This window comes from Acomys russatus, chromosome 28, assembly GCF_903995435.1.
Source record: "Acomys russatus chromosome 28, mAcoRus1.1, whole genome shotgun sequence".
NCBI lineage: Eukaryota > Metazoa > Chordata > Mammalia > Rodentia > Muridae > Acomys > Acomys russatus.
This window is the reverse complement of record NC_067164.1, coordinates 42504277-42521916: the sequence shown is the minus strand read 5'-3', so window position 1 is coordinate 42521916 and position 17640 is coordinate 42504277. Positions and strand designations below refer to the sequence as shown.

The window sequence follows — 17640 nt, the reverse complement described above, 5'->3', positions numbered from 1 at the left end:
GCTGAACAAGAAACACACACATTTACACTTACACACACACACATACACACACACACAAAAGGAGATAATTTTCTAAACTTTCTTTCTTTTCTTTTCTTTTTTTTTTTTTTTTTTTTTTTTTTTTTTTTTTTGGTGTTTTGAGACAGGGTTTCTCTGTGTAGCCTTGGCTGTCCTGGACTCACTTTGTAGACCAGGCTGGCCTCGAACTCATAGAGATCTGCCTGCCTCTGCCTCCCGAGTGCTGGGATTAAGGGCCTGCGCCACCATGCCTGGCAAAAAGATAATTTCTATTATGACATTAGTCCAGTTTTTTCTTAGAAAATAATGTGTTTTGTTTATGTACACACATAGGAACCAACTGGATAAGGATCTTTTTTGTAATTCTTATTTTCCTTTTTTTAATTTCTCATCTGGGCGATGTGACTCAGGCTCGGTGATAGAGCATGCGCAAAGGCCTGGGTTCTATTCTCAGTGCTACCAAAAGACAGAAGCAACAGGACACCACCGAGGACTCTTCTAGTCCTTTCGCATTGTAATTTCACATCTCAGTTCCGCAGAAATTGCTTAACAGATGAAAGGTGCATCCTCGGGGATGGCTGAGAGAGTAAACCAGACACTTTCCAAGACACATTAGGAGGAAGCAGCTCTGTCCCAGGGCTTGGAAAGTGGTCAGGGTACCAGCCCTGGGATAGCGTCCCTCACTAACACACAGGGTATTTGGACCATTTCCTTGAGCATCCAATTATCCTTTCAATGATAGTAAGGCAGAACTGGTGTGACTGGTGTACGGAAGAGGACAGCCTCTCAGGAGAGCCTCTGGCTTCCTGACTATCTAAGCATACGCACTGGCTCTTAGGAAGTAAAGAGACTGGGCTGCAATGTGTGGCAGCCCTGGGGCTGGGAATCACGTGAAGACTGGCAAAGGAACCTTCAGACTCGCCCCAACTCTTCCTTCAATCTCACAAAATATTGACAGTTAAGTGAAGATTTGTATGTGGAGGGAGTGCCCATTGTACATATGTGCATGTAGAAGTAACCTCTGCAGCCGTTCCTCGGGAGCAGTTCGCCCTGTTTTCTGATATGAGGTGTTTCTCTGGGGCCTAGTCTTCACTAATTAGGGCAGCCTAATTGGCCTGTTGAGGCCCAGGGTGCTCTGGCGTCTGCCTACCCTGGCCTAGCATTACAGACACGCCTTTCTTCTCGTCCCCAGATCCTGCCGCTCCGCCCTGCTCTGGAGTGACACCTGGCCCACACCTCCTGGCTTGTCGGCCTATACGTAATTCTTGCCATTTTTTTCTCAGCTGGTTTTGTATAACCAAAAGAATGCTGCAGACATTGTGCAGCTTCCCCTGGGCATTTTATTTTGGTTTGGTTTTGGTTTTGGTTCTTTGTTTTGTTTTTTGTTTTTGTTTTTGAGACAGAACTTCTTTGTGTAGCCCTGGCTGTCTTGGACTCCCTCTGTAGACCAGGCTGGCCTTGAACTCACTTTGATCTGCCTTCCTCTGCCTCCCAAGTGCTGAGATTAAAGGCATGCATCACCACTGCCCAACTTGACCTGGGCATTCTAGAACTCTTGTTTCAGGAAAATCAACTGTCATGTAAGAATTCTTGTGTGGGGCTGGAGAGCTGGCTCAGTGGTTAAGAGTGCCGCCTGCTCTTCCAGAGGTCTGAGTTCAATTCCCAGCAACCACATGGTGGCTCACAACCATCTATAATGTAATCTGATACCCTTCTCTGCAGATAAAGCACTCATATGCAATAAATAAAATAAATAAATCTTTTTTTAAAAAAAAGGATTCTTGTGTGTGTGTGTGTGTGTGTGTGTGTGTGTGTGTGTGTGTGTGTGTTGGGACAGGGTTTCTCTGTGTAGTTTTGGCTGCCCTGGACTCGCTTTGTAGACCAGGCTGGCCTCAAACTCACAGAGATTCTCCTGCCTCTGCCTCCTGAGTGCTGGGATTACAGGTGTGCGCTACCATGCCCAGTTTAAGAATTCTTTTAATCCCAGCACTTTGGAGGCAGAAGCAGTCAGAGCTCTTGAATGTGAGGCCAGCCAGGTCTACATAGTGAGTTCTAGGGCTTCCAGGGCTGCACAGAGAAAACAAATCCTGTTTGCAACGTCTGAAAAACAAAACCAACAACAACAAAAACATTCAAATTTGTTTCAAGATGAATTATCATAGTGATGTCAGCACTATTAAAAGAAGCCAAGTTAGCACTTGGGAGGCAGAGGCAGGTGGATCACTGTGAGTTCAAGGCCAGCCTGGTCTAGGGCAAGTTTAGGACAGCCAAGATAACACAGAGAAACCCTATCTAAAAAAAAAAAAAAAAAGAGTTCTTTTGTTTGTTTGTTTGTGGGGGGTTGTTTTGTTTTGTGTTTTTGAAACAGGGTTTCTCTGTGCAGCCCTGGCTATTCTGGAACTCACTTTGTAGACGAGGCTGGTCTTGAACTCAGAGATCTGACTGCTTCTGCCTCCAGAGTCCTGGGATTAAAGGTGTGTGCCAGCACCACCTGGCTCCCCCTTTCATTTTTATTTTATGTGTTTGAGTGTTTTGCTCACACCTGTCTATACACCACTTGATTGCAGCCCCTGCAAAGGTCAGAAAAGGGTGTCAGATCCCTAGACAACTGGACTGACAGGTGGTCATTACCCACTGTGCTGGGACTTGAACTTGGGTCACCCAAAGAATAGCCAGTTCTCTTAACCTTGAGTCATCTCTCTGGCACCTTGCCTTTGTTTTTGAGACAGGATTGCATGTCGCCCAGGCTGGCCCCAAACTTGCTGGCTGGCTGAGTTTTGCTGTGCACGTCTGATCTCCCTACCTTTACCTCTGCAGTCCAGGGACTATAGACATATGACACATACCCAGTTTATGCTAAGCTGGGGATGGCCTCAGGGCTTTGTGCCCAGCTGCGCTGCTGTTTTATAGTGTGGAACTGATTAAGAGGGTCTGTTTATTATGTGCATAGTTTCAATCTCCAGTGACCTTTCTTTATTTAAATTAAAAGGTGGGTGATGTTTCTTACCAGTTGGTCTGTCATTTTAGTGATTTATGCATTAAAGGCTAATTGAAAAGAAAATGATGTCACACAGGTTTGACACCTTTGGGCTGGGTGATCTTGGGGGAGGGAATGTAGTGTATATTGTAATGTGTTTAGCTGCATCTCTGGACACTGCTTACGAGGGTCCAGTCGTAAAGCACAGCTGAGACTGAAAATGTCTCCAGATGCTGCCATGCGCCTTACGAGGGGCCACACAAACAAGGCTGAGGATCGCTGTCCTGTGTGTCTCCCGACTGTTGTTCTTGCTTTACAGGAGCAGTGTTCCATTAGGAGCTAAGCACAAAATCAACACACACACACACACACAAAACCTGCTAGGCAGTCATTTTAAGTTGTTCAGCATAAACAAAAATTGTAGACAAAAATATGTTTTAACCAAAGACTAGATTGTCTAGGTAGTTGTTATAAAAACAGATCACTAGAAACATGTCAGCAAATGCCACATGAGAAAAGTAAAATTAGCTAATAAAGACGTAATTTATAGCTATTTCTTTGTTCAGTCATCATTTTAAAATGGAAGGCTGAGGCCAGGCATGATGGCGCACACCTTTAATCCCAGCACTCGGGAGGCAGAGGCAGGCAGATCTTTGTGAGTTCAAGGCCAGCCTGGTCTACAGAGTGGGTCCAGGACAACTAAGGCTACACAGAGAAGCCTTGTCTTGGAAAACAAACTAACAAAAATGACACCATCTCCTCTTCCCTTCCTCCCTTCAGCTGTCCCCTGTACCCCTAAACATACAACTAAACCTGCTCAGTCTGTGTAATGTTACATTTGTGGATGGGGGTGCAGGGTTGACTGTGTGGGGTTGGGTAGCCAGTGAACGTCATTTTCCCAGAGTTGCCTGCAGTTCTCTCTCTGGGCTGGGGCTCCGTGAGCTTACCCTTCCCAGCAGCGTGTCTGCCGGTGTCTTTGTTGCTCAGATCTAACTTCTTGGTTTTGTTTTCTTGTTGTTTGCTTGTTTTATAGTTGTTTTTTTTTTTTTTAATTTTGAGTCAGAATCATTTGCTGTGTTTCTTAAGTATTTTCCAAGCTCTAAGTCTCTCCTCCTCTTCATTTGGCACCTTGTGATTTAATTGTTGAAGAAACGGTGTCTTTGTATTGCAAGCATCCCACAGCTTGGAGTTTGCCTCAAATTGTCACTCGCCTCAAGGTTACCGTCTTCTTTCCTGTTTCCTGTGGACTGGTGGTTGCAGCCAGAGGTTTGACCAGACCCAGAGCTTCCTTTTTGGATGTAGCCAATGGCAGAGTTGCTGGCCTCTTGCACAGTGACTTGAAATAGATTTTACTTTTTTTTTTTTTTTTTTTTTTTTTGAGTATTTGCTCCACGCACCGCAGCGTGCCAACACATGCCAGTTTATAGCTGATGGTCAGGTGCCTCAGGGCCAAGAGTCACAAATGAGTTTTAGACAGATGTCTTGGCTCCATTGTCTTGCCTGTGATTTAGCTTTTTTTTTTTTTTTAAATGAATTCACGTAGTGCTACACAAAAAACATTTCACATTAAAAGCTCTTTTACATTTAGCAGTAAAACTGAAAGACCTACCATCTAGTTGGTACTGGAAACTCACCAGCTGTGAGAACCCGCAAGGACAGATGTCTGAACTGCAGGTAGGACCAGTGGATTGGCGTTTCCCTTTTAAGTCATTGTCTTGTGCTGGAGCACGCACGCCCTGTAGCCTTTTTCTGCCTTCTTCTTCGAATGCTCATCCAGCCCACAGTATTCTACTGTTTCCCGAGAGTGAGAAGCTGGCTCAGGAATACATGCAAAACTAGCTCCTCCTCGTGTGTGCGCGTCTCCGATTTATTCTGCGCAGTTTTCTTCGTGGACCTCAGTTCTACTGTTCCCTGCTGGAGCTCCGGATCCAAAGGGTAAAGGCCAGGCTGGGTTGACCCGCTGCCACGTTTGGATATTAAACGGCCTGATTGGTGGCTGTTGTAGAAAGGCAGCTCGATCCGAGACCAGGGCAGCAGGCGCAAAGCAGTACAGAGAGGATCCTACTGTGTGCCTGTACCCGTTGGCTTGCAGGAGATAGTTATGCCTGCCTTTCTGTACATTTTCCTTTTGGTGTTGTTGTTTTGCTTTGTTTTTCTTCTTTTGAGACAGGATCTTTCTTGGTTTTTTTTTTTTTTTTTTTCCGAGACAGGGTTTCTCTGTGGCCTGGAACTCACAGAGATCCACTTGCCTCTGCATCCCCTGAGTGCTGAGACAGGAGCCCCACCCCCACCCCCAGACAGGGCTTTTCTGTGTAGTCCTGGCTGTCCTGGAGCTCTCTTTGTAGACCAGGCTGGCCTAGAGCTCACAGAGATCCGCCTGCCTCTGCCTCCTGAGTTCTGGGATTACAGGCGAGTGCCACCACCGCCCGATGAGACAGGATCTTACATAGCCTTGACTGGCAATGCAGTGTAAGTAAAGATGACCCTAAACTTCTGACTCTCTGGCCTCCACCTCCCACATGCTGGAGTTACAGGCTTGTACCGCCACACTTGGCCAAGTCATTTCTACTGCCCCCCTACCCCCTCTCCACCCCCACCCCCTCACCCCCAGCAGGGTTTCTCTGCCCTAGCTGTCCTCAAACTCCAGGGTCAGGGTTAGGAACTTTCTCTGTAGACCAGGCTGGCCTCAAACTCATAGAGACCCATCTGTCTCTGCTTCCCAAGTGCTGGGATTAAAGAAGTGTGCCACCACTGCCTGGCTAAAATATTTTATTGTTACTATGTTTATTCATAAAGACATTTAAAATTCTCATCTGAAACAGTGTTTGGTCAGAGTGTAACAAATGGAAACTGTATTTCTTGTTGGAGTAGCACCGTGCTGAGGAAACAGCTTTGGCCGCGGCGGTTTTAGAAAGGTTACACATACATCCTGAAGGGCATTTGCTCCCTTCTCTTGGGCAAGACCAAGAAGCTTACTTTTCTAAGACTCATGCTATCTGGACTCCGTGAAAATGCGCTTTGTTCTAGAATTGCCATGCAAAGCTTAGAGTACATAGTGTGCCTCTCCAAGCAAGGAGAGCTCCTGGTCCAGACAGTGAGTGCTGGCTGCTGAGTGACTGTCGTGTGTCCTTCACTTACAGGCTCGTCTCTCATACATGCGGGTGAAGTATCTTTTCTTCTCTTGGCTGGTGGTTTTTGTTGGAAGCTGGATCATATATGTGCAGTATTCAACCTATACAGAGCTATGCAGAGGGAAGGACTGTAAGAAGATCATAGTAAGTATTTTAAATGTCCTAGTTGTTTTTTAAAAACCTTCGGTAGCAGTCCTCCAGGAGGACTGACTAATAGATGTCTTCAACACTAAAGGCAATCTGACGTTACAGTTGTGCTGAACTTCCTAACTTTCTGATGAATTCAGTACTCAGAAATCTAAATACACAGTACACGTAAGTCAGTGTGGAAGCAATCTCACTACAAAAAGACATTTTGTTTGCAAATATATTTAAAATTTGGTTTATTATATATTAGATTTTAAAAATGTTTAGAGTATAAATGTGTTATGTATAGACTTTATAGTATAGACTTTATGTATAGACTTTTGTTTTTGGGTTTTTTTAAAGACAGTATTTCTCTGTGTAGCCTAGTTTAGGATACATATTTTTAATAAATCGAGTTATATCAAGCACCAAATTTTCTCTAAAGGGTATATATTTATCACTTTTTTTCTCCTAGTGATTTTATATATCTTATACTTTTTTAATCAGTTCAAGATTAATAGCCATATTTATTGGTTGTAGAACACTTGTTTTAAATATTTGAGATTTTAACTAAGTTAACTCTCTATTTTCTACTAATACCTTTCAGCATGTATCAAAGTACTTACTTCAGAACCATATATTTATTTTTGTTTTGTTTTGTTTTTATGGGACTCTGGCTCAAACCCAAGGACCTCATGCATCTAAGCATGTGGTCACCTCCAAAGTATACCCATCTCTATGCAAAATTCTTTCTTTCTTTCTTTCTTTTTTTGTTATTTACTTTTTTACATATACATTTATATTATTACACATATATAAAATAAACTACATACAGCAAGAAGAACCACAGAACAATCATAGTGTTTTGGCTGTTTGTATTTGGCAACCTTGAAGAAAACATTTTTCCATCTCAGTGAGTCTAAAATTCTGAATGCAACTCAATAGCAAAATTCTTAAAGTGTGTGTGTGTGTGTGTGTGTGTGTGTGGTTCGTGCAAGCATGTGTCTTTGAATATCAGAGGACAACATACAGTTCTTTCTTTCCTCCATGTTCCTGTTTCTGCCAGTGCTCTTTGCTGTGCTGTCTGTGTGAGCTTCTGGTTAATTCTCTTTGTCCCTTCCCAGCTCACCTTAGTTAGGAGTGCCAGGTAACAGGTGTGTGAGCCGCTGCATCTGGCATTTTACATGGGTGCTGGGATTGAACTCAGATCAGCAGAGCGATTTGCCAAGTGCTTTTCACCCACTGAGCCGTCTTGCTGGCACCATCATATAATTATATTTTTAATAATAATGGTTTATGACTGCTGGGAATTACAGACACTGAGGCAGGAGGATCATGAATTCAGCAGATTTGGATACATGATGAGAAACTACCTCAGAAGAAGAGGAGGCTGCCACACGCCTGTAATCCCAGCACTCGGGAGGCAGAGGCAGGTGGATCGATGTGAATTCAAGGCCAGCCTGGTCTACAATGGGACTCCAGGACAGCAAGGCTAAACAGAGAAACCCTGTCTCAAAAAACCAAAAAAGAGGGGGAGGAAAGATGGGAGGGGTTGATTCTTAGGATTTCAGTGGTTTCGGCCACGTTAATGGTTTTGTAATTAGTGGACATCACTTTAGCCAAGCCAGCTGCCTCAGATGTGTATACAACAGGAATAAATGTCTTGCTCTTACAGAGTCTGTAGTTGAACAGCGATAAGAATAAATAATCATAGTGAACTAAGTATTGTCAGGCCGGAGTTAGCTGAGTGGGTAAAAGTCTCGAGTTTAGATCCCTGACACTCACATAAAAAGCCAAATTCCAAACTTGGCGAGGTGGCCCACGCCTTTAATCCCAGCACTCGGGAGGCAGAGGCAGGCAGATCACTGGTCTACAATGGGACTCCAGGACAACCAAGGCTAACACAGAGAGGCCATGTCTTGAAAAACAAAAAACAAACAAACAAACAAACAAACAAAAAAGAGTGAGTTTTAGGATAGCCAAGGCTACATAGAGAAACTCTGTTCTCAAAAAAACAAATCAAGCCAAGCGTGGTGGCACACACCTGTAGTCCCAGCACTCAAGGAGGAGGCAGAGGCAGGTGGATCGTTGTGAGTTCGAGACTGGCCTGGTCTACAAAGTGAGTCCAGGACAGCCAAGGCTACACAGAGAAACTCTGTCTAAAAAGAAAGCAAGCAAGGAAAAAAAAAGATGGTCAAATTAGTCATGTCTCAACTCTTTTTTTCTTTCTTTCTTTCTTTCTTTTTTTTTTTTTTTTTTGGTTTCTCTATGTAGTCCTGGCTATCCTGGACTTGCTTTGTAGACCAGGCTGGCCTCGAACTCACAGATATTCCACCTGCCTCTGCCTCTGCCTCTGCCTCTGCCTCTGCCTCCCCAGTGCTGGGACTACAAGCATGCGCCACCATGTCCAGCTCATGTCTCAAACCTACAGGGAAGGAGCCGTAGATGGCTCTCAGTTGATGGAGCACTTGCTCAGGGACCCAGCACCTCATTAACGTGGGGGGCAAAAGAAGGATCCTCACGAGTTCAGAGTCATCTTTAGCTACATAGGGAGCCTGAGACCTGCCTGGGTTGGATGCGGCTTTGCTTCAGAAACAAACAAAACCCATAGGGTAGTCTGTAAGGAGGGGCAGGCTGGAACTGTGGCACGGGCTGTGGCGCGGACTGAAAGGGTGTCCCCAGGCAGAATTTCCTCATCATGGAAAGTGCGGCTTTTTAAGACACTCCAATTGGCTGAATCAGGACCACTCTAGTGAGCTAGAGTAACATCTCAAAGTCAAATCATGACGGACTTCAGAGCAGCACCTGGACTGTGATGGTTACAGCAGCCATACCCTAGGCATGCTAATACAGGAAAAACAAGCAAACAAACAAAATTTTAAAAAATCAGAGCCAGATGTTGTGGCACCCAACTCTGTATACTGGGGCAAGATATTTCAAGTTTAAGCTACCCTGTACTATAATGAAACCCTATCTTGGGGGGGGCACACCTTTAATCTCAACACTTGGGAGACATTTGAGGCAGGTGGATCTTGGGGCTCTGATGTACACAGTGAGATCAGAACTTGGGGTTTGAGGCCAGCCTGGTGTACACAGTGAGATCAGATCTCGGGGTTTGAGGCCAGCCTGGTGTACACAGTGAGATCAGATCTCGGGGTTTGAGGCCAGCCTGGTGTACACAGTGAGATCAGATCTCGGGGTTTGAGGCCAGCCTGGTGTACACAGTGAGATCAGATCTCGGGGTTTGAGGCCAGCCTGGTGTACACAGTGAGATCAGATCTCGGTGTTTGAGGCCAGCCTGGTGTACACAGTGAGATCAGTACTATCCCTGCAAAGCAAAGGAGCTGACCTCAATCTCTGGGACCCAGGTAAAGGTGAGAGGAGAGAACTAGTTGTCATCTGACAGTCACACAACTGCTATGGCCTCGTGCACCTCACCCTCCTAATAATAAACAAAATATTTTATGGGGGATGTTAAGACAGAGTTTCTCTGTGTATTCCTGGCTGTCCTAGAACTCTCTCTCTCTCTGTAGACCAGGCTGGCCTTGAACTCAGAGATCCACCTGCATCTGTGTCCTGAGTGCAGAATAAAATATATGTTTAAAGGACGTGAAGAGCGGAGGAATAGGGAGTCTGTCTTGCCTTGACTCCATAGAGAGTTTGAGGCCAGCCTAGGCTACATGAGATCCTGTCTGTCTCAAAGTGCCAAACTTTGAGAACAAAAAGACCATCACAAGTTAAAATGACTTAGTTTATACTACAAATAGTTATACTATAAAAAAACTTAGCCAGGCATGGTCAGGCACGCCTGTAATCCCGGCACTCGGAAGGCAGAAGCAGGCGGATCGCTGTGAGTTCGAGGCCAGGCTGGTCTACAAAGCGAGTCCAGGACAACCAAGGCCAACACAGAGAGACCCTGTCTCAAAAAACAAACAAACAAACAAAACCAAAAACAAAAAATCTGAAGAAGGCGTTATTGATAGACCATTGTAGGTAGAATGGAGAGAAAAGCTTAGAGAAGGCAGCTGCTCTTGGGAGGCAGAGGTTATAGATCTCTCAGTGCAGCCTGCTCTGCATAGTGAGTTCAAGGCTGGCCTGTTCTGCATACCGAGTTCAAGGCCGGCTATGCATAGTAATGCCCTGCCTCAAAACAAAACTCCTGGAGCCTTTTAGACTAGGAAAATCTGGAGTCAAAGAAAGGAAGGTGTTTCTCCTGCAGACTGTGAGTGGGGCTGGCCCAGCATCCCCCCTGGAGAGCGCACTGATGAGCGCTGGCTGTGGAATAACAAGAACCATGTAGAAGCCAGCAAACCTTGGAGGTGCTTGGGGCTCTGGGTACCATGACGTAAGGGGAAGCCATGTCCATGACTGCCTGATTAAAGCAAGTTGTATTCAGGAGTGCACAAGGCACTGGCCATGTGACCACCTCCCCCTAAGTCAGGGTCTCAGAGAGCAACCCCTCACTGGCTTTTGAGGTCCCTTTTTGGGGAAGGGTTGGGGTACATAGAAAACATCTGTTGAGATCATTGGCTGGACAGAAGAGTGTGGGGGACTCAGGGCCCAGGGCTCAAGGCTGCCTGTGGGTAGGTAAGTGCAAGAATACTTCCTGTGGAAGAGAGTCACCACAGGGCTTCAGGGTTTAGCAAGGCAAAGGAGTGGCTGTGCCCTGTGAGCCTACAGGTTCCGCATTGGTTGAAAACACGGTTTGCAGGATACATTAGGCTGAGGAAACAGGATCTTATCCTTGTGAAGTCTGGAGAACTTACAAGATGTGGCTCCTGTTTGGGTTTCACAATTACCTGTGAATAAAGATATTTTCCTCTTTCTTTTTTGGGCTTGTGGTGGGGCTCCAGGATCTCTCTGTAGCCCAGACTGGCTTAGAGCTCACTATGTAACTGAGGCTGGCTTTGGCCCTACCGCCTCAGCCTCCAAAGTCCTGGGAGCCTAGGTGTGAGCCACCGCGTAACTGGGAACAGGAATTGCCTTGGAGTTGGGTACCACAAAAGCTACAGTCAGCCTGCGAGCAGCCACTGGCCCCGGTCAGAAGCAACCTTTCCCTTCCACTAACATGAAATCCTTTGCTGTAATTATAAGTCCTTAATTGCTAAATCATCTCAGTCAATCGTGTTTGGTGCCGAGCCATGCAGAAGTCTTGTCTGATTGGACTCTATAGGTGGGATCTCCCAGCCACACCCTGTCTCCCTAGGTGGAGAAATACTTCTGCATGTTTCTCAGGAGGGTTCATTCTGAGTCCTCTGACTGGCTCCTCTGTGGGGCGTGGTCAAGATCCTGCCTGCAGTCCTCTGAGGAGTGACCCCAGTGCATTTTAGTGGGCCTGTGTGAGTACTAAGGGAGTATGCGTTTTAAACTGACACACTAAAAGATGGCAGGGACTCTAAATTTAATCATAGTCTCCTTTGAGATTTGATTTCCAAGAATAGTGGTTTGTTACTTAAAACAATCAGCTTAAGATCTGCTGAACTGAAGCCGTTAGGAGGCATGCCCTTGGTTAGACGGTAGTGCACTGCAGCATTTCTTTCAGCCTTGCCTTGCTAAAATAGAAGAGACACGCTTAAAACAGCACAGAGAATGGCAAAGATTGGTAATACCTGAGAGAAAAGATAGAGAAAATTAAAAGTGTTCAGGCGTTGTGAAAAGGCTAGCTCTTTGTGTGTGTGTGTCTATGTGTGTATGTACCCACGTGTGTACCAGTATGTGTGTGTCAGTATATGTCTCTGTCAGTGTGTGTCTTTGTGTGTGCCTGTCTCTGTGTATATCTCTGTTTGTGTCTTGTGTCTCTCTTTGAATGTGAGTGTGAGTGTCTGTATGTGTGTGTGCGTGCGTGTGTGTTTATGTCTGTATGGGTGGCTTTGTATGTGGAGGAAGTGTATGTCTGTATGTGTGTGTGTGTCTGTGTGTGTATGTGTACGTACCTACCTGTATGGTTTGTTTTCCTTTTCTTTTTTCTTTTTTCTATACAGGGCTTCTCTGTGTAGCCTTGTCTGTCCTAGACTCACTTTGTAGACCAGGCTGGCCTCAAACTGACAAAGATCCATCTGCCTCTGCCTCCCCGAGTACTGGGATTACAGGCACACACTACCACATGCAGCCCACCTCTGTGTTTTTGTGTGTGCCCGTGTGTGTGTGTGCCCGTGTGTGTGTGTGCCCGTGTGCGTGTGTCTTTGTGTATACGTGTGGCTCTGTATGTGTGCCTTGTGTCTTTTTTTTTTTTTTTTTTTTTTTTAGTTTTTTCGAGACAGGGTCTCTCTGTGTAGCCTTGGCTGTCCTGGACTCACTTTGTAGACCAGGCTGGCCTCGAACTCACAGCGATCCACCTGCCTCTGCCTCCCGAGTGCTGGGATTAAAGGCGTGCGCCTCCACGCCCGGCCATGTGTGCCTTGTGTCTTACTGTATCTCTATGTGTGAGTTTCTGTGTGTGTGCCTTGTGTGTTTGTGAGTGTGTGTATGTGTCTTTGTCATTGTGTGTATGTGTCTCTGTGTGTGCTTGGCGTTTTTTAGTCTTTTTAAGGAGAAACAGCAGCCTGAAAGTGACATCTAAAGTACATTTTTAGAACATGGATTCTTGAAAACATTTATAAAGCCAAATAATATACATATGTTTGTTGTTACTGCCTCTTGTGGTCCTGTCCCTAGTTTAGGGCTGGATTCCCTCAGGACAAGAGGGTTCTGTAAAAAGAAAGATAAATAGTGCCTTCTGCTGGTACAGTAAGGCACTGCAAGCAAAGCCGAAGTGCGCTGTTTACTAGCATAACAGTAGTAAGTTAAAAGCTATTAAATCACTCCATTGGTTATTTTCATGGACAACTGAACATTTAAAAGCAGAACACAGGCAGAGAGAATGGAAGCAATAGTGAAGTGTTTACACTGCACGCCCAGCGCAGCAGGGTTTCTCTGTAGCCTTGGCTGCCCTGGACTCACTTTGTAGACCAGGCTGGCCAGCAATCCCGAGTGCTGGGATTAAAAGGCCACCACACCCGGCAGAATGTGCCTTTTTTAAATGGGTAGGTGTGTGCCGGCTTGTATGTATGTATACTATGCGCATGCAGTGGAAGCTAGAGAGGACGTCAGGTCCCCACGATTGGGGTCAGTTATGGCTGGGAGCCACCATGTGGGTGCTGGGAACAGAACCCAGGTCTTGTGTAGGAACAGCAAGTGCTCTTAACCACCAAGCCACCTCTTCAGTCCCTACAATGTGGCCTTTTATGTGTAATTTTGTTCCTTTCCTTTCTATGTTTTATGGGCTTATTTTACATTTCCTTCTGTTGTTTCATTTTTTTTTTTTTTTAATGCTTTGAAGTCTTAATTAAAGGGCTGTCAGTAAATCCTTTGAATTCATTGCACTGTTTCTGTTCTGCTTCATTGCAGCAGTTTTCTGTATATTTTCTTTATTTGACATTTGCTTCTGTTACTCATTAAATAAACAATTAGGCGATGAAACCAAGCTAGAGTGAAGTTTGTGGGCATCTGTGCATTGAGAAAGAGAAAAGATGAGGGCAGGCTGCAATATGGCTATCTTGTGTGTCTCCTCAGGACTGCTTACAGCAGTCCCTCCAAACTCTGATCCAACTGTCTGCCTCCAACAAAGGTAACAGTTTAGGGATGTTGGCAGTCAGCCCTGCATTGATGAAGCCAAATGGAATTCTGGGACATTCCCACAACTTGTGTCCCTTAAACCTTGTGAACCAGGGTGACGGTTTTGTTCCTCGGCTGCACCTTGCAGGCTTAGATTTTTCAAAATCCTACTCTATTTAGGATTCTTAAACGCTTCCACCTCCCTTTCAGCCCACTGAGGTAGAGGAGAAAGAAGGTGAGTGGAAAGGGGTTGTAAACCTCTTCAGACGTAGCTCCTTGGGGGTGATTCCAGGCTCTGGTGTCAGGATCCCAGCAAGCAACAAACGACAGCAGCAGTGGCACGACTCAGTGGAAACAGCATGCTCAGCCTGAGTGCCTGCTGCAGGAAGTGCTCTGGAGCATTCCTGTCTGCAAAGCAAAGGCCAGCAAAGCGATGTGAACCTTGGCAACGCGAGTGCTTCATCTTTCTAACTGTGGGCTTCTCTTTATCCCTTCTCAGAGTCCGTGCAAGGAATTTTTTTTTTCCCCCAGCCGGCTGGCAAAAGCCATGCCCCTCTTAGGAGACAGCTTTCAGTAAGACACTCGCCCTCTCAGAATCTGTTTTCAGTGGTGAAAAAACATTCCCACATCCCACACTTTGGACTAAAACAAAACAACAACAACAAAAAAGCATGTTCACATGACACACCTGCATGTTTAAAGAAACCAGAGACCTCCACGTCATTACCTCCTACTTGGTCCCTGCCAACTTGGTCTGGTGTCTCAACTACTCCAGGCTCAAATGTAATCTTTGAATTTAGTGGATCATTGTCATTTATCGTGCTTAGGATACATGGGTATATCTGTGTTTGTTTTGAGACAGGGCCTTAATAAAAAATCAGAACCATTTTTTAAAAATACAGTACTTCTCTTTTTGGAAAGAGTACAAACCGTGCTGCCTCAGACCATGTTCAGTAGGAAAAATACTTCTAAAATTCTGTGTATACCCCAGTAGCAAGTTTCTCACAGAGCAAGTATATAACGGCGCTTAGGTTCAAATCCAGATCTGTCTAAATCCACAGTCTGAGTTCTTTTCATCAGAGATCTTATTCTCGTTATTTTCTCTCTCTCCCTCTCTCCTTCCCCCCCCCCTCTCCTTCTCTCTGTCTGTCTCTCTCTCTTTCTTTCTCTCTCTCTTTCTTTCTCTCTCTCTCTGTCTCTGTCTGTCTGTCTGTCTCTGTCTCTGTCTGTGTCTCTCTCTGTTTTGAGGAATTTGCTCTGTAGACCAGGCTGGCCTTGAGCTCAGAGAATCTGCCTGCCCCTCCTCCTGAGCGCAGGGATCAAAGTCATGAGCCACCACTACCCAGGTTGAAAGCTTCCTCTGAAAGATGTTAACTGTTCGTACTCGGATCCTTGAGATATTTCTACTTATGAACATGTACTACCTTTCTATTTCCTGGTTTTCAGTGTGACAAATACAAGACCGGAGTTATTGATGGGCCTGCGTGCAACAGCCTCTGTGTCACAGAAACACTGTACTTTGGGAAATGTCTGTCGACCAAGCCCAACAACCAGGTATGGACATTCTGAATAAATACTCTAGAGTATCAATAGGTCTGACCACTGTCAACATCGTTGATTACTGTTTTTTGCTACAGAGTCTTACATAGCTCAGACTGGCCTGCCACTCTCTCTGTGGCTGTAGCTTTTCTTAATCATTCCGTCTCCGTCTTCTGAGAGCTATGTTTACAGTACTGTACCACTGTACCTGGATAGTAAACCCTAATTTTCCCTTAAACTAAAAGCATTATTGAGAGATTCTTGAAGCAGCTGTGTAGTGGTGGTGCACGCCTTTAGTCCCAGCACTCAGGAGGCAGAGGCTGGCGGATCTCTGAGGTAGAGGCCAGCCTGGTCTACAGAGCAAGTTCCAGGACAGCCAAAGCTACACAGAGAAACTTGTGTCAGGAAAAAAAAAAATCTTGAAGCTGAACGCGGTGGTATGTAACTGGTGTTTGCTGTTTGACGGGTTCTTTTTTCACCTACCCTTTCAACCCCTAACACTAGATAAGCTAGTTGGGATTGGAACGGAGGCGTACTATGTCACTTTAGTCTACATCCTGTGGATTAGGGGCAACCAGTTCCTTGGAGCAAGTTTGCGCTTTGCTGTCAGGACATCTAATTTCTCCTTGTTTCTTCTTTGTGAACAACTACTGAACAGACTGTGACCAACAAATGACAAACAACTGACCAACAGCACCCCTGCCCACACACACATACCTCTCAGGCCTCTAACATTTATCATTTATATACCCTCTGAAAAGACCCCAGAATTCCATACTTCTCTACACAACCCATGCTATTTGCCAATACGTCGTCCTTTCTTGGTTGGATCTGTTCCATCAGGCTAGGTCCTCCCAGTCCATCTTCTGTTCTCCTCGCCACCCCGCCCCCAAGTCCTCCTAGTCCACCTTCTGTTCTGCCTCCCCCTGCCCCCCCCCGGTCCTCCTAGTCCATCTTCTGTTCTCCCCCCCCACCAGGTCTTCCTACTCCATCTTCTGTTCTCCCCCCCCCCCAGGTCCTCCTAGTCCATCTTCTGTTCTCCACCCACCGGTCTTCCTAATCCATCTTTTGTTCTCCCTTCCCAGGTCCTCCTAGTCCATCTTCTGTTCTCCCCCCACCCAGGTCCTACTATTCCATCTTTTGTTGTCCCCCCCCCCCCGGTCCTCCTACTCCATCTTCTGTTCTCCCCCTGCAGGTCCTCCTAGTCCATCTTCTGTTTCCCCCCTCCCCAAGTCCTCCTAGTCCATCTTCTATTCTCCACCCCCCCCACCAAGTCTTCCTAGTCCATCTTTTGTTCTCCGCCTACCCCCACAGGTCCTCCTAGTCCATCTTCTGCTCTCCCCCACCAGGTCCTCCGAGTCCATCTTCTGTTCTACCCCCCCCCCCCCGCCAGGTCCTCCTAGTCCATCTTCTGTTCTCTTCACTCCAGGTCCTCCTAGTCTATCTTCTATCCCCCCCAACCAGGTCCTCCTAGTCCATCTTCTGTTTCCCCCCTCCCCAAGTCCTCCTAGTCCATCTTCTGTTCTCCCCCCCCCCGACCAGGTCCACCTAGTCCATCTTTCGTTCTCCCCCCCCCCGCCAGGTCCTCCTAGTCCATCTTCTGTTCTCCCCCCGCACCGACCAGGTCCACCTAGTCCATCTTTCGTTCTCCCCCCACCCCCCGCCAGGTCCTCCTAGTCCATCTTCTGTTCTCCTCACTCCAGGTCCTCCTAGTCCATCTTCTATCCCCCCAACCAGGTCTTCTTAGTCTGTCTTCTGTTCTCCCTCCCCCAGGTCCTCCTACTCCATCTTTTTTGTCCCCCCCGCCCCAGGTCCTCCTAGTCCATCTTCTGTTCTCCACCCACCAGGTCCTCCTAGTCCATTTTCTGTTCTTACCCCCACCAGATCCTCCTAGTCCATCTTCCGGGCCCACCCCTCCACCAGGTCCTCCTAGTCCATCTTCTGTTCTCCCCCCCCCATGTCAGGCTCCTAGTCCATCTTCTGTTTCCCCCACACACACCAGGTCCTCCTAGTCTATCTTCTATCCCCCCCACCAGGTCCTCCTAGTCCATCTTCTGTTCTTCCCCCACCAGATCCTCCTAGTCCATCTTCTGTTCTCCCCCCCGCCAGGTCCTCCCAGTCCATCTTCTGTTCTCCCCCCTGCCAGGTCCTCCTAGTCCATTTTCTGTTCTTACCCCCACCAGATCCTCCTAGTCCATCTTCCGGGCCCACCCCTCCACCAGGTCCTCCTAGTCCATCTTCTGTTCTCCCCCCCCC

General features: G+C 46.4%; 1 protein-coding gene across 2 annotated transcripts in view; it reads left to right on the top strand.

Annotated features, from left to right (window-relative positions):
* Window positions 1-17640, top strand: part of Dipk1a (divergent protein kinase domain 1A) — a 64648-nt gene that overhangs the window by 42051 nt on the left and 4957 nt on the right. The window contains exons 1-3 of one of the 2 annotated variants that reach the window (XM_051170314.1): window positions 4610-4669; window positions 6136-6270; window positions 15292-15399. In XM_051170314.1, coding sequence (XP_051026271.1) covers window positions 4655-4669; window positions 6136-6270; window positions 15292-15399 — 258 coding nt within the window. In that variant the 5' untranslated portion in view covers window positions 4610-4654. Of the gene's footprint in view, window positions 1-4609; window positions 4670-6135; window positions 6271-15291; window positions 15400-17640 lie in introns of those variants that run through there. The other variant, XM_051170313.1, reaches the window with a different exon arrangement.